The 25,796-nt window shown below is 39.8% G+C and overlaps 1 protein-coding gene across 1 annotated transcript; it reads right to left on the bottom strand.

The window, feature by feature from the left end:
• Positions 1 to 2,075: 2,075 nt before the first annotated feature.
• LOC148846310 (HNH endonuclease domain-containing protein) lies at positions 2,076 to 24,815 on the bottom strand. Its single transcript, XM_088956379.1, has 3 exons — positions 24,276 to 24,815; positions 23,670 to 23,792; positions 2,076 to 2,442 (listed from the first exon to the last, which is right to left on the bottom strand). Exons 1-3 carry the CDS (start codon positions 24,505 to 24,507, stop codon positions 2,249 to 2,251), a joined length of 549 nt encoding a protein of 182 aa, XP_088812505.1. The 5' UTR covers positions 24,508 to 24,815; the 3' UTR covers positions 2,076 to 2,248.
• Positions 24,816 to 25,796: the final 981 nt, after the last annotated feature.

Below are 25,796 nucleotides of genomic sequence, written 5' to 3'. Positions count from 1 at the left end.
CCTTTGGGGTTCGAATTCCTTGAAGAGAAGAAGAGAGAAGAATGATCTAAGCGCAAGAAGAAGGGCTGAAGAGATTCAAGCAAGGAAGAAGAGAAGAAGGTGAATTCGAATTTGGGGAAAATTTGATTGAGAGATCCTTTGTTCTATTTCTACTTAGTTTTCATTCTCTTGAGTTCAAATTCAGCTTCTATCTATGTAATTTTCTCTTCCTCTCTTTCATTCTTGTTGTAATCAATGCTACAAAATTTCAGATTAAGTAATCAAATTTCTTTATCATTCGAGTAGACTAGATCTCTTCTTGTTGTTTCTTGAATAGAGTGTGAATTCTAGATCAGATTGACCGATTTTATCTCTCACAAACTCAGATTTGAAATCTCGGATCTGAGATTTACAAGATCTGAATTGCTTGAGAAAGAATTCAAATCTTCAATTTTCAGGTTGGCCGATTTGATCTAATGCTTGGAATTTCTAGAGTGCTTGAGAGAGACTCTAGGAATTCAGATCTACTATTCAAGATCTGAATTGCATGCAAGGTTAGAGATAACTTGCACAATTCAGTTGGTAATCAATTCAGATTTGAATCGATGCCCTTGATGTGTTTGAATTAATGCATGCATGAATGATTAGATCCTTGATAGAGATATAAGGATCATCATTCATGCATAGGATGAACATGCTCTTGAAAAATGTTGTTCATGACCTTGGGATTTCACCAAACCAAGGCTAAATCATGGCATATTCGAATGAGTTAAGTAGTTTGGTTGCCGAATCATGAAATTGGATTTGCTTGCTTACTCTTTTAACTTGAATAGAAGGTATTTGAGCCAATGCGTTTTAGTTAGATTTTAGCTTAGGATTTTCATTTTTTAATAGAGTTATGATATTTTGTTAATCAGTTAAGAATTGGCCAATTTAGTATTGATAGTTATTTCCTAAATCCTCGTGGGAACGATACTCTATTCACCTCTTTACTACTTGAATGGCTAGTGCATTTGCTAGTGTCACATTGAGCCATACCAACGGGTTTGAAAAATTAAGAGGAAAAGTTAGACAGGTTTAGGACAGGTTTGGAATGAGGGATACATAGGTGGGTTTGGGAATGGGTAGGGCAATTTGCACGGGTACCCTACCCGTTGCCATTCCTAGGTTGAATCCTATGAACGAAAGTACTTTTATTAAATTATATTTATAAAAATACTTTTGTGAAAGCACTTTCACAAAAGCACCTTTATAAAAGCACTTTTATAAAAGTAATTTTATGAAAAGTACTTTTATAGAAACACTTGTGAAAGTACTTTACAAAAGCACTTTTATAAAAGTATTTTTTTATGAAAGCACTTTAATAAAAGCACTTTATGAAAACACTTTAATAAAAGCACTTTATGAAAGCACTTATATAAAAGCACTTTATTAAAGCACTTATATAAAAGCAGTTTTACAAAAGTACTTTTAGAAAATTCAACTAGGGATAATTTTATAAGTGGTATTTTAAAATTCAACTAGGGATAATTTTGGAAGAAAAAATTGAATAAGTACTTATACAATAAGCACTTAAAAAAAAGATGAAAAATTGGGCTTAAAAAAGAAGTCCTTATTTTTAATATAAGCACTTATTTCAGGTTCATTCCCAAACACCAATAAGTGCTTAATGGTGTGATCCCAGCCCAAATAAGCACTTATTTCAAATAAGAACTTATATTTAAGCACTCACAAACATGGCCCGGGTATCACATAGACCAATATGTAGCCCTTAAAGTATGCCATCCAAGACTTCCTTAATAGTAAGAAGGTGATGCCCCAAAGGTGACTCAGCCCAACCTCACCTCATAACCTCTTTCAGCCTATAATCAGCTACCAACCCTCAACATGGTGAAAGTATACATACCTGTGTATACTTGTATTGCTATGACTTGGCTGATTAATGTCTACATATTTACTAAGCTCAAAAACATGTAAAAGACCAAAACACCATCAATTGCTACTGTTCAAGCGAACAATTAGGGGTGTATTAGTTATTTGCTTATTATGTGTGAGGAGGGTGTTGGGGCAAAATTGCCAAAAATAGTAAAATAAGATTAAAAAAACAAAAAGATATCCCTATTTTGCGATATGAAAATGTTCCCAAGGTCTGTTATCCAATGAAGTACAGGTGTTTATTCAATTTATTTGATACAACACTACAAAACCCGATTAATGAATGAAGATATCAACTGCCACATCCAATATCAGATCACAGATTTAGATATAATTAGTTCACAGCATCAAACCTGCAATCTCTAACTTTATCTCCTAAAGTTTCACTTTGTGGAAGTTTGCAAGCAACCATGCAATCCTTCGACTTGTATTGACCAAGCATTTCAGCAACAGTTCTGCAACGACATTGATTACCAGGTCGTAGCACATCTCCATAAACAGCCATTTCGATAATGTCCAGCTCCTTGTCTGCAGGATCAACTAACGTTGGTATCAACCACCAACCACTTATAATAAACAGAACATCTAGGGGGCATCAGCCAATGATTGGAACATCAAAGGGGAATTTGGAAGTCACCTAGAGCTAGATCATTTCACTTTAGCACCAATCACCAAAGCATCATTCCAATTTTAAGTTTGCATTTTCTCATATCATTGCAATGCATGAGTTTTAGAATCCGAAATAGAGGCATCATCATGATACTTAATGGTATAAATTGATCCATTTCTTAACAACCAAGGATGGCCTCATTTCAATTTTTGTAAGCATTATTTTTTTTTTTTTTGATAAATGTTGTTAGAATTATTGTTATCACCCATAATTTACACAATGAAGCTGTATTTTCAAATGCCATTAAAAATTTACATTCCTTGTATCTACTAAATGATATACAAGTAAATCATAGTCATTCCCCATGTGGGACCTCTGGCAAGAGATAAACACTTGCATCAGTGCAAGGTGCAATGGACTGCTGTCTACATTGTTCTGTTGTGTTCATGAATTAAAAGTTTCCACCTATTAGATCTCCAAAGAAAATAGTATCGAAGTTCAATGATCAAAAAGTGTTAAATTTATAGCACTTCTTTTGGATTTTCTAACAAAGAAGGCAAAATGGGAACAAGAAACTAAATGATCATAATTATCCAATTGAAGAAGCTCAGAGTTTTCTAGTTCCCCTATCCTATCCAAACCAGTTTTCTGAAAAGCATACGAGGCATTTATATACATTCGCTATAATAGGAGCTGCACAGAGATAGGCAATGCACTGACTCTATTGTAAAGTGAAATAGAAGTTTCTGGTGACTTCCTACTCACCTCAGGAGTCCACTTCAAGGGAGACTTGGCCTCCTGAACCAGTCATCAGAGAGAGAGAGAGAGAGAGAGAGAGAGAGATGGAAGGAAAATCTTCTTGCCTTCTCATTCCCTTTTTGCCTTATTTATACACTGCTATTACATTCTGTAACAACTGTTTACAGCAACAACAGATACTGGACCTGCTAAGTGGCCCCCTGGCATATACATTCTTGATGGGCCCCACAGGCCCGAGTTGACTTTTACCCTGCTCATCACTCTTACGAATCCCACCCCCTCAGGAGCAACCGTGTCCCGAAGGTTGAGATGACTGAACTGCCACAGCATCGCATGGTAGTCTTCCCATGTGGCATCCTCAACTGGAAGATGTTTCTAAATAACCAAGGTTTGCTGGATTGTCGCATTACCCTTCTTAATCATTCTGTAATCAGCAACTTGAGCTGGTTCTGGCAGTAGGGTGCCATCCTCCAAGAACTCTGGCAATGTTTGTGAAACAGGAGCAATGGGCCCCAGATGTTTCTTTAGCAGGAAATCATGGAAAGTGGGGTGCAATTTGGATAAGCCTGGAAGATCAAGCTTGTAGGCAACTTTCCCACCTTCTCTAGGATATGAAATGACCCAAAGAATCTGGGGACAAGCTTCTGGAACTCCTTTTGGCCAAGCTACTCTGCCTATAGGGGCGAAGCTTTAAGTAAACCCAATCGCCTACCTCATAAGTCACATCCCAATGCTTCTTATCATAATTCATTTTCATCTTCTGTTGCAGCACGAAGCAAATGGGTTTTAAGGTCCCTAAGGACAGAATCTCACTGAACCAAATAGTCATCCACCTCAGCCACAGCAAGGAGGGCATGCCACGCCCATAGAGAGCCTTGAATGAAGAAGCCCGTAGTGATGCATGGTACAAGGTATTGTACCAATACTCCACTCACTGCAACCATTTGAGCCACACCCATGGGCAATCACTTGTAAAAAAATGAAGATAAGTTCCCAGCATACGATTCACCACCTCGGACTGGCCATCCATTTGCAGATGGTAGATGGTCGAGTCATGGAGCTTGGTCCCCTGGGCCTTGAAGTATTCATACCAAAATTTGCTCATAAAGGCCACGTCACAATCTGAAATAGTAGAGCTAGGTGTCCCATGAAGACAATAACCTGAATAAAGACCTTAGCCACTTGTGCATCCATATATGGGTGTGGCAATGGTGCAAAGTGTGCATATCTTGAAAGTCTGTCAACAAGGACTACAGTGACTATCTTACCCGACAAGGCGGGAAGGCCCATAATGAAGTTCATCATGACTTCATCCCAAACATGCTGAAGAAGAGGAATGGGCTGAAGTAGGCCAGCTGGTGTTTGACTATCATATTTGTGTCATTGGCATATTGAACATTGAGCTACACAGTCCCGTATATGCTTCTTCATGCATACCCAATAGAAATGTGAAGCCAGCCATCGGTAAGTATGCAAAGCTCCAGAATGACCACCACCAAAGGAAGCATGGAACAGCTCCAATAGGACCAAAATGTGGGCTGAATGTGAGGGAATAACCATCCTCCCGTTAAACATAAGAACATTGAAAATCGAATACCCAAGCAGATGGTCCTTGCCTTGCATAAGCTGAGTTTTGATTTTGGTTAGGTGTTCATCTTGAGAAGCTTCCTCCCTCAACTAACCAGCCAAGAGGTACATGGGCCGAGACATGAACAAGTGGCTTAGTTCCTAATGCCGCGACAGTGCATCAGAAATCATGTTAGTTGGGTCTGGTTAATATTCAATTGTAAAATCAAAACCCAACAATTTATACCACCACGGCTGTTGAACCTCTAAGAGACCCAGCTGCTCCACCAAATGTTTTAAGCTTTTGTAGTCTATCCGAATAGTAAAAATTGGCAGCCCAACAAATACCCTCTCCATTTCTGAACCACAAGGACAACAACCATCAACTCTTTCTCAAATGTTGATTTCCCTTGAGCCAGGACTGAAATGGCTTTGCTGAAATAAGCCATCGGCTTCCCTTCCTAAAGTAAAACAACCCCTAAGCCCATGCCTGCCACATCTGATTCAATGACAAAATCCATGGAAAAATTCGATAATGCCAAAACCAGAGGAGTAAGCAACGCATGCTTCAATTTATGAAAGTACCATCTCAGCCACTTTATACCACTCTAAGTTGTTCTTCTTTAGTAATTGTGTCAAAGGAGCAACAGGAGTGCCATAGTCTTTTATAAATCGACATTAATATCCTGTGAGGACAAGAAATCCCCTAAAATTCTTAATGGAAGTGGGCCATGGCCAGTCCAACATGCATTGAACTTTTTCTACATCTGCTGTCATAGTGCCAACTGGGACAATATGGCCAAGATAGTGGATCTTCTTTTTTCCCAAAATCACATTTGGATACCTTGGCATACAATTGGTTGACAAAAGATATCCAGTGTGGTACGTAGGTGCTGCACGTGAGAGGCCCAATCCTCGCTATACATGAGGATGTCTTCAAAAAACACCAGTATAAAGTTGCCACAAGAATGGCCAGAAATTTTCATTCATTAGTGATTGGAACATGGAGGGTGCATTAGTGATGCCAAATGGCATCACCAAGAATTCATAATGGCCCCCTGCGTCCAAAAGGCCATCTTATAGACATCATGACTCATGAGGATGCACTATAATCTGATGATAGCTTGCCCTAAGTCCAATTTAGAAAAAAATGGTAGCCAACCCAAGTTCATCAAGTAACAAGCCGATAACTAGAATAGGAAATCGATCCCGTACCATTATTTTGTTCAAGGCACGATAGTCTATACAGAAGCATCAAGTCCCATCTTTTTTTCAACTATAAGTACTTGGACTGCACAAGGATTGGTATTAAGTTGGATCATACCCTTGTCTCTAAGCTCCTTTACCATTTTCTCAATCTCAATCTTGTGATAACATGGATACATTCGTCGGTGCTGCCTCCAACTGAATTTAGTGATCCTGTTCTCTTGATGGTGGCAAGCCCGCCAGTTATTAGAAAAACATCTGAGTACTCTTTCAACAGTAGCTAGAGCTCATTCTCCTGATATTCTGAAACATCTACAATCCCTTTATTAGAAAGAGTTGGGCCCAGGTGATTGAGGCCCAGACTCATAAGAGCGGTGTCTATTTCCTGGTAGCAATCCTTGAGCATGGTCTGCAAATGACTCTGGTGGGTTGGGCTTGGCCCACCCCTTTGAGGTGACATGGTTTGCTTCTGGAAGAATTCCATGGTAAGCTTGGCCCAATCATGTGTCACCGGTTCCAATTCACTCAACCAATGGGTTGACCCATAGAAATCCAAAGGATGAAGATCCATCCAGAACTCACACCCCTGTGTGAGCAATGCCACCTTGGCACAGTCCCCATCACACCGAATACCTCCACCCTTTGCCACGTGTAGAAAGGAGGTGGTGGGTTACACAGATAGCCCCAATTGTTTGGCGAGCATTAGAGTAACAAAGTTTAGGGTACTCTCGTTGTCAATGAGCATCGATACATATTGGCTCATAATCCGGCCTACTACTCTCATTGTCTTGCTCGAATGGAGACCTGTAAGGGCCTATAATGAAATGTTCAATCTTAGCGAATTCAATCACCTGTTCTAGTTTGTCAAAGTCCTAGACAACTCCCCCTCCCCTTCTTCTTCAGAGTTTGCCCATAAAAAAAAATACTTGTTGCCTCTTACACTATTGGTTAAGAGAGCTCCTCTCATTGCAATTATAGCAGAGGCCTTTCCCCCTACGATCCTACATCTCTGATCATGACAACCACTTAAATAGAATCGCCTGAGCCTAGGGTACTAATTGTTTTCTCCCCTATATCTCCGACCAAATAGATGGTGTCTTCAAAATCGGATCTAATTGTTGACTCACCTTCCTTAGTCCATTAATCCTCTCTTCATAAAGCCTAGCTAAGCCTACAGCAGCAGCCACCATATAAGGCTGCATCACCTTCACCTGAACCCAAAGATCCTCCCTAAGGCCCCCCAACAAGACAACTGACAAGAGACTTTTAGGGCAGCCATGCACTCTTGTCATAGCTGCTCAACCTCCACTTGATACTACTACACCATCCTAATCTATCAAATCTTTGATCAATGCCTCATTGAAGTCTTCAAATGAAGAAGGCTCAAACCTCACACAGAGAGCTTCCATGAAATCATTCCAAGTCAACTAAGTCATGATCACCTATATCACTAAAACCAATGGATCACTTCTCCTTCAATATACACTAAAGCCATTACTACCCATCGGTGACCAGCAATCTCTTGGAGTTCAAAGTATTTCTCAGCACAGTAGATCCAAGATAGAGGATCTAAGTCATTGAACACCAAAAAATCCACTTTTACTGCACATGGGTAACTCCCACCATTCCTTCTCGCACTACCTTGGCTGGAGTCTTCACCGTCATTTTCCCTGTCATTTGCAATGGTAGTAAGCTTCTCACACCAGGCTACCACTAGTGCCAAAGCCTCCTTAATGTCCTTGAGATTGCTTGCAAACATGTGCGGATCCACCTCGATATTCTCAGAGAGAGAGAGAGAGAGAGATAGAGAAAGAGAATTGGAGGGAAATTCATATTGACTTCTCATTCCGTTCTCACCTTATTTATAGATTGCAATTACACTCAATTAAATTTGTTACAACTACTTACAACAATAATAGATATTGGACTTGCTTACGTGACCCCCTCACATATACATCCTTAATGGGCCCACAGGCCTAATTAGGCTTTTACCCTGCTCATCACTCTTACTAGTTTCATATACCATACTATAACATATTGTTAGGTTACTACTTAACACAAGGGAGTTTCGAGAGTCCCAATGTCCTATATACAAGGAAGAGGGAGAGAGAAGGGAATTAGGCCTTATATAGGTTTACATCCGTAGCATAGCTAACACAGACATTGGACGTACTACTCCACTGATGGCATGGTCCCCAGGTATAGAATTTGTTGTAGCGAGAGAATTAGGCACCCCTTACTAGATTGGGCCCAAGCTGTTGTGAGCCTCACAATACCCCCCGCCTAAAGGTCAGCCTTGTCCTCAAGGTTGATATGAGGAAATTCCTTTTAAAATTGATCATAATTTTCCCATGTTGCATCCTCTAGTGGAAAGTGAAGGATGGGAAGAACTTGTCTGTAAGATTGATTTGGAAATGGTTTATGATCTAGTGGATTGGGGTTCCTTGATGGAGGTAATTAAAAACTTTAGATTTGGAGATAGATGGTGTAAGTGGATCTACGGGTGTATTAGCACTTGGCACAATTCTCTTGGTAAATAGAACTGTAGTGGATCATTTCCCAACCCATAAAGGAATTAAACAAGGGGACCCCCTTTCCCCGTTCCATTTTACCTTAATTGTAGATGTTCTTGGTAGAGGAATCTCCTGGGGCTGATTCGAGGAATTTGGTAAGGGATGGAGAATTGGTAGGGAGGGTGTGCTAATCACTCATTCACAATTTGTTGATGATACTATTCTTTTCTGTGAGGAAGGTGATTTCAGGTGGGTTAGAAATTTGAAATTGGTTGTCCAACTCTTTAAGAAAATGTCAAACTTAAAGGTTAATTTGGACAAAAGTTGCATTGTGGGGATGAATATGGAGGAGAGAGAGATCTTAGAAAGTGCCAAAATTTTAGGTTATGCAGTGTCTCAATGGTCTATGATCTATTTGGGACTACCTTTGGGGATAATCTGAGGAGTAGTAATTTTTGGAATTCAATTGTGAAGAGATTCATCAAAAGGTTGGATTCTTGGAAGAAGAGCTATTTATCCTTGGGAGGTAGGACTACTCTGATTAGGTCACCCTTAGCCATCTTGCTTGTGTACTATATGTCTATGTTCAAAATTCTATAGGAAGTAAGCAAAAGATTGGAAAAATTAATGAGAGATTTCTTATGGGAGCCAGGGGAGAAGAAGGATCATTGAGTTCTCTGGGAGGTGGTGAGTAGAAGTAAGAAATTTGGTGGTTTACGTGTTGCAAATATCTAGAAGAGGAATGTGACCTCGTTCGGAAAATGGTTATGGAGATTGCTAGTAAAAAGAGACAAATTGTGGGCGAAGGTAATATTAAGCATTCATGGGCTTGCAACTGATGGTTGGAACATTGGGGTGGTGACTAAAGCAACAAGAGCATCACCTTGGAAATCTATCCATGTCATCCTTCCTGTGTTTTAGCCTTTTATTAGGTATAACTTGTGTTCTAGAAATCATGTTAAATTTTGGGAACACATTTGTTTGGGTAACTCACCTCTGAAGGAACAATTTCCATCTTTATTTAACCTCTTTAACCACGAGGAAGAGCATATTTCTACTTTCTTGGTTCCCTCTAGCTCAAGCTCTGGTTTTGATTAGAACTTGAGTTTTACGAGGGGTCTCAGAGATTCTAAACTAAGTAGCGTCATGGATTTGCTTCAACTTCTAGAAGGAGTTTTTTGAACCCTTCTGAGTCGAATAGTAGGATTTGGACTTTTCTTTCTTTAATTCTTTCTTCAGTGCTTTCTTCTTTCAGCTTTAATTCAACCCAAATGTTGGGCTGCCTTTTCCCTATTAAGGAGGTTTGAGTAAGCCTATTCCTCCTAGGGTTGGTGGATTTTGTTGGGAATTTTTCTTGGAAAAAATTAACAGTTGTGATTTACTCCAAAGAAAGAGATGTAATTGGTGTTTGTCCCCCGCATTGGTGTACTCTCTGTAAGACTAATGGTGAGACTTGATATCACTTGTTAGTCTCTTGCCCTTTTGCTTATGTTATTTGGGAATTGTCCTTTTCTTTGTTCGGGTGCAAATGGAACCGCCCACCAAATGTACAAAGCTTGTTCACTTCTACCTTTGTTAGTTGGCCAAAGAAAAGGGGAAAACTCTATGGAGGTGCACAAGAGTTGTTGCTTGCTGGACAGTTAGGGAAGAAAGGAATCAAATAACGTTTCAAATAAGGAGAGAAGCAGAGAAACACTCATTGAAACCATCAACATTAGAGTGGTCCATTGGGTGAAGTCCATGAGTTACTTTGAAAATATAACTACTGTTGACTTACTTAGGAAGTGGAAGGAAGTGGCTGGTCCAGCACCTACAGAGATGTAATCAGGCCTTCTTGGTTCCCGCCTACTCGTGGTTTTATCAAGCTGAACTTTGATGGAAGTAGAGAAGGGAACCCAGTTCCCTTTGGCATTGAGGGTGTTTTTCAAAATGATGGAAGAATTATTGTACTCTACTCAGGTCCAATTGGTGTTGGTGATTCATTAAGGGCTGAAATCAAGGCTGTGATGGAAGGTGTACATAGAAAAAAGGAATTGAATATCAGGAGGCTGATTGTTGAAGGTGATTCAAAGTTGGTGGTGGGCTGACTGCAAAAGGAGGCAGCTGGATGGTGGAACTATGTTAATGAAAGGAGGTTCAAGTCTTAAGAGAGTTTACTTCTCTCCTTGGTGTTCTCTTGTATTTTTTTCTTTTCCTAATGAAATAATTGATCAAAAAAAATCTCATGGCAAGTTGTACCAAAGCACTAGTGCTTCTTTGATAAGTTTGTGGCCTTGTTTGGTCCAACATATGTATTATCTTCTCTGGTGTCACCTCCAACTGACCATCAGCAGTGAATTCAGGAAGTGTAGAGCTGCAAATCATGTTTCCACTGATATATTTCCTAAGGAAACATGAAAGACAGGGTAGAGCTTAGATGTTGAAGGGAGCTCTAGCCTGTAAGCAACTTGCCCAATTTGTTGTAGGATGGGAAATGGGCCAAAATATTGGAGTGCCAGCTTGTGCCAAGACCTTCAAATCACTGAGGCTTGGTAGTAAGGCTGTAAGCGAATGAATACTAAGTCGCCAACCTGGTAAGAGACCTTATGTTTTCTGTCATAACTACTATTCATGATCTTCTAGGTGCGAGCCAAATTGTGCTCGAGTTCTTGCAAGATCAGATTTCTTTAAGGGAGTTGTTCATCTACTGATGCAACTGTAGTGGAGCCTTTTTCATAAGGGAGAATTGTTGGGGGATCCCATTCATACAGGACCCAGAAAGGTGCCATCCCCACTGAGACGTGAAATGTGGTATTATACCAAAGTCGGCTCATGGTAACCATCTTACCCACAACTTGGGGTGCTTATCGAAGGTAAGTCTCCAAACATCTGTTGACCACCTCTATCTGTCCATCTGTTGATTGGACCAGTTGGGTACCTTGGAGATGAAAACTTTCCGTCCAAAATTGGCACATGAAGGATGTAACTCGATCAGGCACTATGGTTCAAGGTACACCATGAAGTTTGATGACTTCATTGACTAATACTTCTGCTACCAAAGAGGCCGAATATGGGTGAGGGAGGGTGGTAAAATGGGTGTGCTTGGAGAGTTGATCAACTATGACCATGATAATTGTTTTCCCAACTGATGACAGCAACCCCAAAATGAAACCATTGAGCCATAGTTGTGCGGGTATGGGCAGCAGCTATAAGACCCCCAAGGAAAGTTGGTGAGGTACTTTGGCTGCAAACAAGCTCCACAAGCTGCCACAAAAGGCTGGACTGACTTCCGTATTCCTACCCATAGTAGGGACTTAAAAGTTCGAAGGACTCCTAAGTGCCCTCTGAAAGCTGAATCATGATACAGTTTGAGTAGTTCTGAAGTAAGGGATTGCAGGTAACACCATTCTCCTCTTGTAATATAACACATGCCCAACATTGAATAACACAGCACTGTGGGTGGGTCTTGGACCCATTGGTCCTTGATGATGCCCAATGCCAATTGGTCTTAACATCCTTCCTTGGGGCTTCAAGCAAAGGGTAGATGGGCTGGGTGACTGTCATGGACTGAAGCCCAATGCTACATGAAAGACCATCAGCTGCTATATTAGTTGGCCCTGCCCTATATTCAATCTGGTAGTCATACACCGTGAGCTTAGAGGCCCATTTCTACTGTTCAGGCATCAAAATCTGCTGGTCCATGAGAAATTTAAGGTTGCGTTGGTTGGACCATATGGTGAAATAGCGTCCAATTAAATACAAGAGCCACTTCTGAACTACTAAAATAATAGCCATCAGCACCTTCTCATATACCAATTAAGGTTGAGCTTGCAGAGATAAGGCTTTACTAAAATAGGCCAACAGTCGGCCTTCTTGCATCAATACAACCCTGACCAGCTAGTCGTGGCATAAGATATCCAGAGTGGTCCTGAGACACTACAAATGCCTCTCCCAATCTTGGCTATAGACTGAGATGTCATTGAAGAAAACAAGAATAAATTTACACAAGGCCTAAATATGTCATTAATAAGAGCCTGAAATGTTGAGGGGGCATTGGTCAGCCCAAACAGCATAACCAGAGATTCAAAATGTCCACCATGTGTTTTGAAAGTGATCTTTGCCACAACACCGGGTGTACCCTTATTTGGTGGTACTTGGATCTCAGGTCCAGCTTAGAGAAGACAGTAATGTACCTCAATTCGTCCAATAATTCATCTACTATGGTATGGGAAAGCAATCCCTTACGGTAATCATGTTCAAAGCCCAAAAGTTAATGCAAAAATGTCATGAACCATCTTTCCTTTAGACTAAGAGGACAAGCGACGCAAATGGGATGGGTTGTGACTAAGTTGTATCAATCCCTTGTTCAGAAACTCCCTAACCTATCATTCAATTCCCAAGCCTGCTAATACCTCAGCCCTCGAATGTCCCACTCTGGTTGGGCCAGAGAACATGGCTATCACATTCCATTTTTCATTCCTTAGAATTCCCCCAATACCCGAGGACCCTGGATTTCCCATACTGCTACCATCAAAATTCAGTTTGATAAAGCCAAGAGGTGGAGGGTTCCAGTCGGAACTTGAGGCCTTCTTAACTGAGGCTGAACTTGTACCCCTTCCAGGGCTGCTAATACCTCAGCCCTCAGAGAATCTCCCACTCCGATTGGGCCAAAGAACATGGCTATCACATTCCCTTTTTCATTCTTTAGAACTCCCCCAATACCCGAGGACCCTGGATTTCCCATACTACTACCATCAAATTCAGTTTGATAAAGCCAAGAGATGGAGGGTTCTGGTAGGAACTTGAGGCCTTAACTAGGCTGAACTTGCAATTTCTTCCCATTTTCTTAGGAAATTATCCACTGAGAATTCTGTAAACATATCCAGTGTTTTCAGCCAATGTAAACATATCCAGAATTTTGGCAGTTTTGGAAGGAGTACAAAGAGCGAAGGAGTTAAACACTAGAAAGTTGATTGTTGAAGGTGACTCAAAGTTGGTAGTAGGTTGGTTGCAAAAGGAAGAAAATGAATTTCGGTGCTATCTTAATGAAAGGAAGAAGTTTAAGTGGCTGACACAAAACATGGAAATAAAACTGCAATGGGTTAAAAGGAGTGCTAATTCTTTTGCTGATGTACTAGAAAATTCAAAGTGGACCAAAGGGAAGTGGAGAATTCGGAGGGGATAACAGAAGCTTTTCTTTCTTTCTTTAGAAGCCTTTACTCTAAGGAAAGAACTTTGCAGCCACTTCTTGAGGAGTTGGGAAGGCTCAAGCCTGCCTTTAGACAAGAAATCATGGTTGGAAATAAGTTTCGAAGAGACAGAAATCAAAGAGGTAGTTTATAGCATGGATGGAGACAGGGCAATTGGGCCAGATGGGTTCCCCTTATTTTTTTTCTTTCAAAAGTACTGGGATATTGATAAAGAAGATCTAATAGAGTTTTTCAAGGATTTCCACTCCTCTACCATTATAAACAAAGGCATAAATTTTACCTTTCTTTGCCTCATCCTTAAGAAAAGGGGAATTTTAGAGGTCAAGGACCTTAGACCAATAAGCTTGGTAGGAAGCATTTACAAAATATTGGCCAAGGTGCTAGAAAGGAGGCTCAAAAAAGTCTTAGGAGATCTAATATCCCCAAATCAGTTTGTAATTGTCAAAGGAAGACAGCTTGTGGACAGCATCCTAATCACAAATGAATGTGTGGAGGACAGATAAACTTCTACGCAATGTTTTAAAATGCGGAGGCATGACGTGAGGCATTCCACTACCTAGAGGCATGAGGCGTAGTTCAGAACGTAAGAGGCGTAAGCCTCCTTGAGATGCCTAGCCCAGCTGGCTGCATGAGACTCTATTAAGGCTGGAGTTTCAGACCTTTTTTTGCCTGACTCTTGGAGGTCAATGGAGTTCGGTGCACTGTTATAGCACTATTCTGATTTCTGTTTTGCCCAATGACTAAGAAGAATCAGAGATACTTGTTCGATTGAGGTTTAGGGTTCAAACCTCAGATTGAAGGTGGCACTCAGTATTTTCTGGGTAGTTTTTTGACTTCTTTAGAGTTCAACTGCAAGTGGAGAGCATTCAGGGATCTCTGGAAGTTGCAGCTGAAACTTCTATTGTGTTCTCCTCTGTTTTCTTGGGTTTTTCCTTGTTGGAACAACCAGTTTTGTGCTGCAGCCGATTGGTTACAGCTTGACTGCTGATTTTTTTAAAAGAACCATCTCTCTATTAGAAAAGAGATGGGAAGTGTGATATCTTGCTCAGTCCAGCATGGAGAATATTGGAAATGAGTTTAAATCAATAGGAGGACTTGTAGGGGCTGGTAGTGTGACACACAGCAACTCCTTCCAGAATACAACCATTAAGTTTGATGGGACAAACTATCTCGAGTGGGCTCAATCTGCAATGATGGCCATTGAAAGAAGGGGTAAGTTAGGGTATGTAAATGGTGACACTAAGATGCCAGCCAAGGAAGACCCTTCCTATGCAAAGTGGGTTCAAGAAAACTACCTAGTCGTGACTTGGCTTTGCAACTCAATGCAGCCTCATATCAGTAGAAACTATCTTTGGGTAAAGATTGCCAAGGACATCTGGTATAATATGAAGGAAACTTACTCTCCGTTATAAATTTCTACCAAGTTGGTTTAAATTTTATAGCCAAGAGTTTCGTGTGAATTTTTATCAAATTGATGCAATGATTTTTTAACCATACCAAGTCGGTTTCATGTAATTTTATACGATCTGATTAATACCATATAAGTGTGTAAGAAAATAAAAAAGAAGAAGAATGAGAGAGGGAACGGGAGAGAAACTAAGGGAGAACGATGGAAATTAAGGGAGAATGAGAGATCGACCAAGAAAGAGAATGGGAGAGATTGAGGGAGAATGATAGGTAGAGAGAGGATGTGAGAAATTGATAGAGAGAACATAAATACGGAAACCAAAATTCATTTTTATTTATTTTTAAATCACACAATCATGAGCAAAGAGAGATGACTATGAGAATGAGAGAGTGGGAGAGAGAGAGAAGGAGGGGGAGAGAGAGAAACTAAAAACCCTTTTTTATTTTCCAATCACTCAGCATTAAAGGGCAATTTCAGTATAAGTTTTTTCTTGTGTCCAACATGGATTAAGAGTCCCATGTTGGAAACAACCATATAAGCCTCAGATGACATGGTGAGGTTTTTATAATTTGAAATGTAGAGCCAATTGTTAGAGTTTTGTTGGTTTTTGGACCAACTTATAGCCTAATTTTAAATGTAAAACAACCAGCTCTAACTATAATTTTCCTTAATTTAAAACCAATTTGAAAGCAAAGCTATTTTCTTATCTAGATGGTGGGTCAACGATCCAACTTTTCAAAGAAACCCATGAGCTGAAAATTGAAGTGGCAAATCTGAAACAGGGGGAGAAACCTATGTCGATTTACTTCTCAACTTTGAAGTCTCTATGGCATGAAATTGATCACTTGGAGACAATTGAATGGGAAAGTCAAAAGGATGCAGTAACATATAACAAATTAGTGGTAAGAAATAGGGTTTTTGAATTCCTTGCAGGGCTGAATTCTGAATATGATAAAGTGAGATAGCAACTTCTTAATAGGGAAAGTGTTTCCTTGTCTCAAGCATATTCTTTAGTGCATAGTGAGGAGAGCAGGAGGAAATTTATGCTACAAAATTCCCAAATTGAATCAGCCTTAGCAGCTATGAAGCCAAAGCATTATGTTGATAAGGAGAGAGAGGTGAGAAAGGAAGAAAAAAAGGAGATCATTTGTTACTATTGCAAGAAACCTAGACACACTGAAGAGACTTGTTGGAAGCTTCATCCTCAGTTGGCACCTTCATGAATTAAGAATAAGAAGGGAAATGCAAATGTTGACATTGCTACAGATGTTTCATCCTCTATTGGTGCTATATTTACTTCCTTTGATGCTTTGCCTACTGTCAAGACAGTCTTGACACAGTTGGAGAATGAAGCTGGCATTACTAGACCATCTCAGTCTACCCCATGTCCTTCTACCTCCACTCCAGCTTTTGCACACTCAAGTACAAGAGCTACTGCCTATCATGCCTTGACTCCAGGTAACACTGATCTTGTTTGGATAGTAGATCCGGGTGCCTCTGACCATATGACCAGTTTAACCTCACTATTTTCTTCTTATCATTTGTCCTCTAGAAGAGACAAGGTCTCTATTGTTGATGGCTCTCTTGTTCCCATCTTTGGCAAAGGAGACATTAAAGTGTCCAGTGCACTTTCCTTATCATCAGCTTTACATGTGCCCAAACTTAGTACTAGCCTACTTTCTATTAGTAGCATTACAAAAGGTCAGAATTGTTCAGTGACCTTTTTCCCTGATCATTGTGTTTTCTAGGATCTGGTGACAAAGAAGGTGATTAGAACTGGCTATCAGGCGAATGGGATCTACTTGCTTGAGTATCCACTTAGAAGAAATAAAGGAGTTGGAAATCCTTTTCTCTCTAAGTTTGTGAGTTATGCTTTGGCATAATCAGTTAGGTCATTTGTCTTGTGAGTCTTTAAGAAGTCTTTTTCCTGCTTTGTTTGAACCAGTCCAAGTGTGCAGTCTAAAGTGTGAAAGTTGTGAGTAGGCAAAACATTGTAGATCAATCTATACTTTGAGTAATACAAGAAGCCTTGTTCCTTTTGAAATTGTGCATACTGATTGTTTGGGGACCATATCATATCACTGCTATAGGGGGATACAAGTATTTCTTGTTATTTGATGATGATTATTCTCGTTTCTCTTGGGTTTATCTTATGTGTAACCATGATGAAGTCCCTATTTGACCTATGCTTTTCATCAAATGGTTCTCACTCAATTTGGGGTTAGAATCAAATCTTTTAGATCTGATAATGCCAAGGAGTACTTCACCAAATCATTGAACCCGTACTTCCTTGAATATGGGGTTATTCACCAGAGCACCTATCCTCATACCCCACATCAAAATGGAGTAGCTGAGAGAAAGAACAGGCACATCCTTGAGGTTGCAAGTAGCATTATGCTAAATTTAAATGTCCTTATACATTTTTGGGGGATGCAATTCATATGGTTGTGTATCTCATTAACCGAGTTCCTTTATCATATTATATCCTAAGAAAGACTTGTTAACCATCCCTCTTAAAGTCTTTGGGTGCACATGTTTTGTTCAAATCTTGGGGCCTCGTTTTAAATTTGATCCTAAAGCTTCCAAATGCATTTTTCTTAGTTATGCACAAAATCAAAAGAGATATTGTTGTTATGACCAAATTTCTAGCTCTTGGTTTGTGTCTATGGATGTTAACTTTTTTGAGGATGTTCCTTATTATCCGGGGGAGAGATGAAAGAGGAAATGTATCAAGAGGATCATTCTCAAAAATGTAAGGAGTTGAAGGTTTTCCATAGGAGGTGGAGGCGAGTTGATTTTGGTGCTCTTGGTCAACCCAAGCCAGTTCCCATTTCCTCTGCAACACCTGATCCAGATGCTACATCTTCACCTTCCACTCCTAAGACTACCACCACGGATCCATTGCCTTCTACTGATGATCTTGACCTTCCCAATGCAGTCTATAAAAGGGAAATGGAGATGTACCACATTCACTGTGCACTGCACATCTCAATTTTTCTCATATGACCACCTTTCACCATCCTATAAATCCAATTTGGCATCCATTTCTACTATATCCGTTCCTAAAACTGTGCAGGAACCGCTCTCGATGCCTAAGTGGAAGGATGCTATGAAGGAGGAAATGAATGCACTCATATTAAAAGTGAGACATGGGAGTTGGTGAATCAACCTGAAGGAAAGAAACCAGTTAGGTGCAGATGGGTGTTCACTGTGAAGCATAACACAGATGAATCAGTTGAAAGATAATAAAGCTCGTCTTGTTGCAAAGGGTTATACACAAACCTATGGATTTGATTACTCTGAGATTTTTGCACCAATTGCTAAGATAAATACTATTCGTGTTCTGTTCTCTCTGACTGCAAATTTTTATGGCTCATGTTTCAAATGGATGTTGATGTAGGCGCATGTGGCAAGGCCTAAGATGGCGCCACATGGCACCGGCCGGATGCAATCCTAGTCGTCCATTTGCGAGCTCAAGTATAAATTAGTGTGTCACTCCCTAAGTAAGCTATCTTGGCTTCTACTACTCTCAAGCTCTCTATGAAGGGATGAGAGATCCATCGTATGGACGACCAAATCTTGTGGAATAAGGTGGGCGAATTTCAAAAAATTTCTCTCCCTTCAACTGGGAATCGCATTCTCTATTTTAGAAAATAATATTTTCAATGATCAATCTTGAACCATAAACTGAACCAAATCTGAATAAAAGCAGTAAGGGAGGATTATACCTGATACGGAGAAATAATATCTCCCAACGAATGTTTTCACGCCCAAAAAATGATCCAAAGACTACTCCCACTGAAGATGGCGCAGTGTAGGATGGAGCAGAATCAGCAGTGTTCTCTCCAAGAACCTAATCCTTCGCAAGAAATAGCAGGATGGCACGTGAGCACAGCTTCCTATCAGTCCCTTCACAAGAAACTGATGTCAAAATCAAATCTTGATTTCTCCCACTGAACTGGAGGTCGAACTGGCAGGTGAGGCGGCAGCAGGAAGGAGGTGGCAAGAAAGAATTTCGCAGGGATGCTTAATTCTTCCTTCTGTGTTTTCAGCTCTGAAGAAGATGTGAATATGTGTCTTCTAAAGGCTGTCGCCCCCTCCTTTTGTAACCTTAAAGGGATCAGCTCCTAATCCCATTAGGAGTTGTTGATCCAAATCATATTTGGATCAGACATCCCTTTAGGTGATAAGGGCAAACCCTTATCTTATCTGTAGATTAGATCAGCCTTCTCCTAATCTCATTAGGAGGTTTCCAGATCTAAATCACATTCAGATTTGGACTCTCTGAGTGGATAGGGTTAAGACCCTATCCTATCTGCTAATCCATTCCCGGAATTCACCCCTTATTTAACTAATTAAATTAGCCCAGTTCGAAATGGGCTTTAGGCCCATTAAGGTTATGTGCTCACCTAGCCTTCCTAACTGCTGCCCAGTTGGGCTTCCTTGTATGGCGTGGGACCCAAACATTGATCTACACATCAGCCACATGGGTTCGGCCCAGCCTTTGTTACAAGGCCTGGCCGAATACACTGTTATGGACAGTGCACCCCCTGAAACCCATCGCATGGGCTCTATGGGCCCAACACTTACCCTAAGTGGTCCCTGGGCCAAGCCACCTTGTAACACCCGGGGACTGTGGGCATATGCAAGATTAGCCCATCAGGTATTACCCTCAATGGTCTTACACTTAACCTCTCAGCCCATAATGACCAAAACACTGCCCGACAAGAGAGGACCTCTCCCTCGGCTGCAAGGAACAGTGTTGCACTCTCTGCTTATATGGATCCCGGGAATTAAAACCTTTTGCAAACATTATTGGAAACCATAATATATATACTTTTATATCTCATATAAAATATATTTTGCAAAACAAATCTCAACGATTGAAATCAGCTGCCGGCAATCTTGGTTTCCATCAAAGAGTGCATCCCCAATCATTACCTTTGTCCGACAAAGGGGCTGATCCTGTCACTATGATCACCCACTCAGATGAATTCTCAGGCTGTCCCAACATACCCAGGTTTTGACCCCCGCTAAGGATCTCACTAATTGGTACATCAAAGATAGCCCAATCCGACACCTAGTGCAGTATCATAATCGAGTCTAGGGGTCGAGTGTAACTTTCCAATTTTGCCCATTAATCTCCAAGGTCTAGGGCAATACTGGAAATCTGGTCCGGTTCAAAGATTCAATTTATCCTACACTGTATGTGCCTAGGGTCTCACCCTGGCGGCCGAGACAAGCCACCCCAACCGACTTGGTGGCACATCAGTGTCAGTCTTATCAGGATAGGTCTCCCCAGACCGACCCACTACTGTGAACATTCTAAACTAACATGAGTCTCAATAAGTGTCCAGTTTAAGGGTATTACACAGAAACACACCACAGGAACATGAATCAAATATGTACTTCATTCATTTACAATAAACTCATAATGTACATCATTCTGATTGAAGCTAAGGGCATACAAAAACTGTCTAACACTTTAGCACTCAGGTGACCTCGTCTAAGCCCTCTCTACTCAAGCCTCGTCCGACCCCTTGCTACACACTTGACTAACTTGACTGTCGTAATCTCTGCCCCTGGGATAACACACGGGGCCTCTGACGTGCTCTCTTGTTCACATGTCGGACATTGAAGCCCTCGAATACATCAATCGTTGGACATACTGGCCCTCGGCGCTAAGGAAGTGAAGTTACCTTGTTGCACTCAGCCCATCCATGGCAGCAACAGATGTCAAGAATGCTTTCCTCAATGGTGATTTGCAGGAAGAAGTGTATATGGAGTTACCTCCTGCTTTTTATGATACAGATGCAGGCAAGAAAGTTTGCTAACTCAAGAAGACATTGTATGGTTTAAAGCAATCTCCAAGGGCTTGGTTTGACAAGTTTAGACTTGCTCTAGAGAAATTTGGGTATATGCAGGCTCACTCAGACCACACACTTTTCATCAAGAGAGGTGATTCCTCTTTTCATCAAGAGAGTTTGAAGTGAAAGATTTGGGTCATTTCAAATATTTTTTGGGAATTGAGATGGCTAGATCTAAGCATGGTATTTTCATTTCTTAGAGGAAATATGTCCTTGACCTTTTGGAGGAAACAAGAAAATTAGAGGTTAAACCTGTAGATACTCCCATTGAATTGAATCAAAAGATAAGTGCAGAAGAAGGTGAACCTCTTGATGACAAGACCATGTATGAACAGTAGGTAGGGACTCGGCAGACATTTCTTATGTTGTCGGTAACCACTCATTTGTTAGCAGTTGAGAGGATCCTAGCATATCTCAAGAGGTGCTCAGGTCATGGAATACTCTTCAAGAATAATGGTCATATGAAGATTGAGGTGTATACTAATGTGGATTGGGCTGGATGTGTAGATGAAATCTGGTTTCATGGCGAAGTAAGAAACAAAATGTAGTGGCTCATTCAAGTGCTGAAGTCGAATACAGATCTATGGCTCATGGAGTGGCAGAAATTCCATGGCTGAGATCTTTACTTGAACTTGGAATTGAGTGTGAGAAGCCCTTAATGCTATATTGTGACAATCAATCTGCTATTAATATTGCCCATAACCCAATACAGCATGACAGGACGAAATACATTGAGGTGGATCAACATTTTATTAGGGAGAGAATAGCCTCCCAAGAAGTGTGTTTGCCATATATCGCCTCTAATATGCAGATTACTGATCTCTTCACCAAGGCAGTCACTAAAGTCAGGATGGAGACAAATTTATTGAAGTTGGGAATGTTCAATATCTATTCCCAACTTAAGGGGGAGTGTAGAGATGTAGACAAGGATACTTAGTTCTTTTTTTATATGTGTTTTATACGCAAAAATATACTTCCCATCTTTATTTGTAATTGTTCAGGCTACTGTTCTTGTTTTTCTCTTTGTCACTGTTGATAGAGGTACTTTTGTCATTGTATCATCTTTTTATTAAGTTAATATAAAAGCCAATGAGGGGGGTGGTAGAACCAATTCATTCTGTTCTTTTTCTTTTCTTTTCTTGAACAGGTTTCAAACTAAACCTAGGACTGATACAGGTATATTTAAAGTCCCTTTAAGAAAATCTGGTGCAATCACATCCCTTCTAGAGTGTATGTCTAAAGAGAATAAACACCTGCGATCTCCTTCAGAAGAAAAGTTTGGGAAGATTTTACATTTCTCCTCATGCTTGTTGTTTGTGCTTGCAAAATGGAGAAACAGCTGACCACCTACTTATCCATTGTAATTTCACTCAAAAGGTCTAGCTGCATTTCTTAAACCGATAGGTTACCATTGGGTTAACCCAGAGCATATTCAAGACTTTGTTCATCAGAGGCAAGGTTGTAGCCTAAGCAAAAGAGGCAAAGCCTACTGGCAAACGGTGTTACATACAGTTATATGGGGAGTTTGGGAGGAAAGAAATAAGCAATTATTTGAAAACAAGATCAGAACTCTAGAAGAGTTAATTTCAGACATTACCTATCTCTATAACTTTTGGGCTGCTAATCCGGAGCTGTTCCAAAGTCTCTCAATCAATGACCTTAACAGAAACTTACAAACCAATCTTTTCTTCCCTCACTCTACTCAGACTTCGTTAAGACATCCAACTTTATTCAGTGAAGGAGGGATGATTTTACATTTTGATGGGAGTGCTGTAGGCAATCCAGGGTTTACTAGAATTGGGGGTATCGTAAGGGATGAAAGAGGTAACATTTGCTGGGTTTTCAGTGGACCAATCGGTTTTACTGACTCAACTAAAGCTGAAGTGTTGACTGCTCTCACTGGAATCAGAATAGCTAAAAGCTTGGGTATTTAAAACCTTTCCATTGCAGGGGACTCAAAAAATACCATCAAATGGTTAAGGAGCAAGGAAGGGGGTCCGTGGAGGTTAAGCCATTATCTGGCAGAAGCAAGGGATTCCTTAGACAGCTTAAATGCAAACCTGTTTTGGATCCCGAGGGAACTTAATCCTATCACAATGGCTTAGCTAAATTGGATGCTTTCTTAGAAAATCTGTATAATGATAGGATTCCTCCTTTGTAATCTTTGGGGTTTTCCCCTGCTTTGTACATCCTCTCATGTACTCCCTTTTATTTTAATGAAATCTGGTTAAACTTTTCTCAAAAGAAAAAGAAAAGAAAAAACAGGGGTGGGACGAGGTCAAATGTTCTAGGCTGATTTGTAATTTTTTGTTTTATGGGGAGGAGAGTTAAGAGAATTTATCTCTCCTCTACTCTATTTGTACTTTTCTTTAATTTGTAATAAAATGTTGTAGTTATTCATCAAAATAAGTGGAATTTTCTTGATAAACAAATTGTCCCTTGTGAAATTCTTCATGAACTAATTTCTCGTTTAAGGAAACTCATTACATCATCTTGTGGTTTGGATTTGCAATATTCTTTCATTATCCCAATGAAGCTAACAACTAAACAAAAACATATTGATGAAACACTTTAATTCAATAACAAAGACTAATGGGTGAAAAGGGATTGAAATAAAACCAAAATGAGAAAACATACCAGTAAACTTCACATCACAAGAGAAACCTTCCAATTCAGTTCTATCCACCACTGCTTTATCCGATTTAAACCGGTTGACCCTGGTTTGAAGAATTTGGCAGTTCTCTGCTATAGATTCCCCACCTACGACATAATTCAATTTTGAGAAAAAATCCATAATCCAAAACTATAATAAAAAAATGTCGCTGAATAATAAGAAAATAAATCAAAATTCTAAAAGTAACAAGTAGAGCCAAAACCAATATGAAATAACAAAAAGAAAAGAAAAGAGAAAGTTGCTGAATAAGAAAAACCATACCCAGGAAAGAAATTAATCAAGCAAAGATCGAAATTAATACATCAGACCAGCGTTTGAAAAGAAAAACTATCTGCCTAGAAGTTACTATTCAAGTCAATATAAAATGTACAAAGAAACCACAATTATCGACAAAGATTAACAGCCTAATAATACCAGACCTAGAATAAGAACAATTAACTAAATATCAAAATAAAACGAACAAAAAAACAAAAGTTTAAAGTTCGACAGAAAAATCAAATACCCAGAAAAAGATAGTGGCTAATGCAAATGAAACCGCCACAAATAAAATGAATGGGATTACAGAGTACCTTTCGAATATGGTACAATGTGATCGTACTCGAAACAAAGACATCCCTGGCAATTGCAAAACCTCTTGCAGACGATGTTACCAGCGGCATCATATCGCCACCGTTCAGGGTGGCGGCCGGGGACAACAGAAGCTTTGGCCCAGCACAAGGCCTTCGTCTTGGCGTCGAAGAACCTCGGCCTCTCCTCTTTGTTGTCACTGACACTACTATTTGAATGCCTAGGCGAACTCATCCTCGCAAAGAGAAAATGGGGAAATCCTAAAAAATATGATACAAAAATATATCGCCTCCGCTGTGGTTTCTCAAGCTTCAAGCTCTCCACCCAACGCTCACCGGCGAAAGCGAGTTAGCGAGGTCTCTGTGAGTCGCCGGTGAGTCTTCTCTTACTCCGTACAGCGACACAACCGTAGTCCCAAACTCCCAATTACAGATTCAATTTCAACGTGTTTAGATACACCAGAAATCCTAAGCGTGAGACAAGCTGGTAATCATCATATCGTTGTTTTTAACCAACTTTAATGATTGTTTTAAAAGAAAGGCATAAGCCTCAAGTAAAACTGATTATTTGATTTAATGAAAAAAAGTGATTCATTTTTTTAGTTTAAGATATATGAAAAAACACTTCAATAATTATTATGAACCAAATAAATAAAAAGTAAAAATGAAAACCAATTAGAAAAATCAAGTTCTCTTAGTGTTTTAAGAGAGTTTTGAATACAAAACAGGCTAATCCAGTTGCTTCTTTTGGATATATCAAGTGATTTTTCTTATTATTCTTATTCTAACATCCTAGGCTTCCTATTTTTCTCATTTCTTTTTCTAATAGATTTGTTTTCTTTTTATTGATTTTCTTTTGTATTGATAAAATTAACTAAGTTATTTCTTTCTTCTAATACCATAACTCTAAAACTTATTGTTATTAGTTGATTCATTATTATGTTATTTAATGCTTAACTACTAAAGCTCATTGTTTATAAACTTTTATTTTATTGGAGATTTATACCTTCTATCATTTTAACTTGGTATATTATATGGTATTTTTATTAATTTATGAACTTTAATTAATTTTATTCTTAAGCTTTGAGGCTTTGAGGCTTATGCCTCACCTTTTTGGGCCATTACACTTCAATAATGCCTTTAGCCTTTTAAAACCTAAAGATTAGGGCCATTAGGTGTTACAACCAAGCAAACGTTGAATACAATTATGGCTAGGTTGTTTTGACATTAGTCTGGTTCCGGTCCAAGCGAAGGCCCAAGTTGGAGTGGGTCTAAGGTTGGCCCTTAATCCCGAGATAGGATTAATTGAATGCTTTAGTTGTTTAGCAGGCTATGGAACCAATGATAAGAATCCACACCAGTCTTAAAATACATGGGGCTTACAATCATTCAACCTTTTAATATGGGGCCCATGTATTTTATCACTAGTGTAGAGTCTTATCATTGGTTCCAAGCCTATTGAATAGGCGTTCAACTAACCCGAATTCCTTAATCCTACCCAATTCAGTTAATTTATACACCTAT

Source organism: Nelumbo lutea, chromosome 7 (assembly GCF_056320005.1).
Source record: "Nelumbo lutea isolate HS-2025 chromosome 7, American lotus-T2T, whole genome shotgun sequence".
NCBI lineage: Eukaryota > Viridiplantae > Streptophyta > Magnoliopsida > Proteales > Nelumbonaceae > Nelumbo > Nelumbo lutea.
Note: the sequence above shows the minus strand (reverse complement) of the source record. Positions and strands in the feature narration are given on the sequence as shown.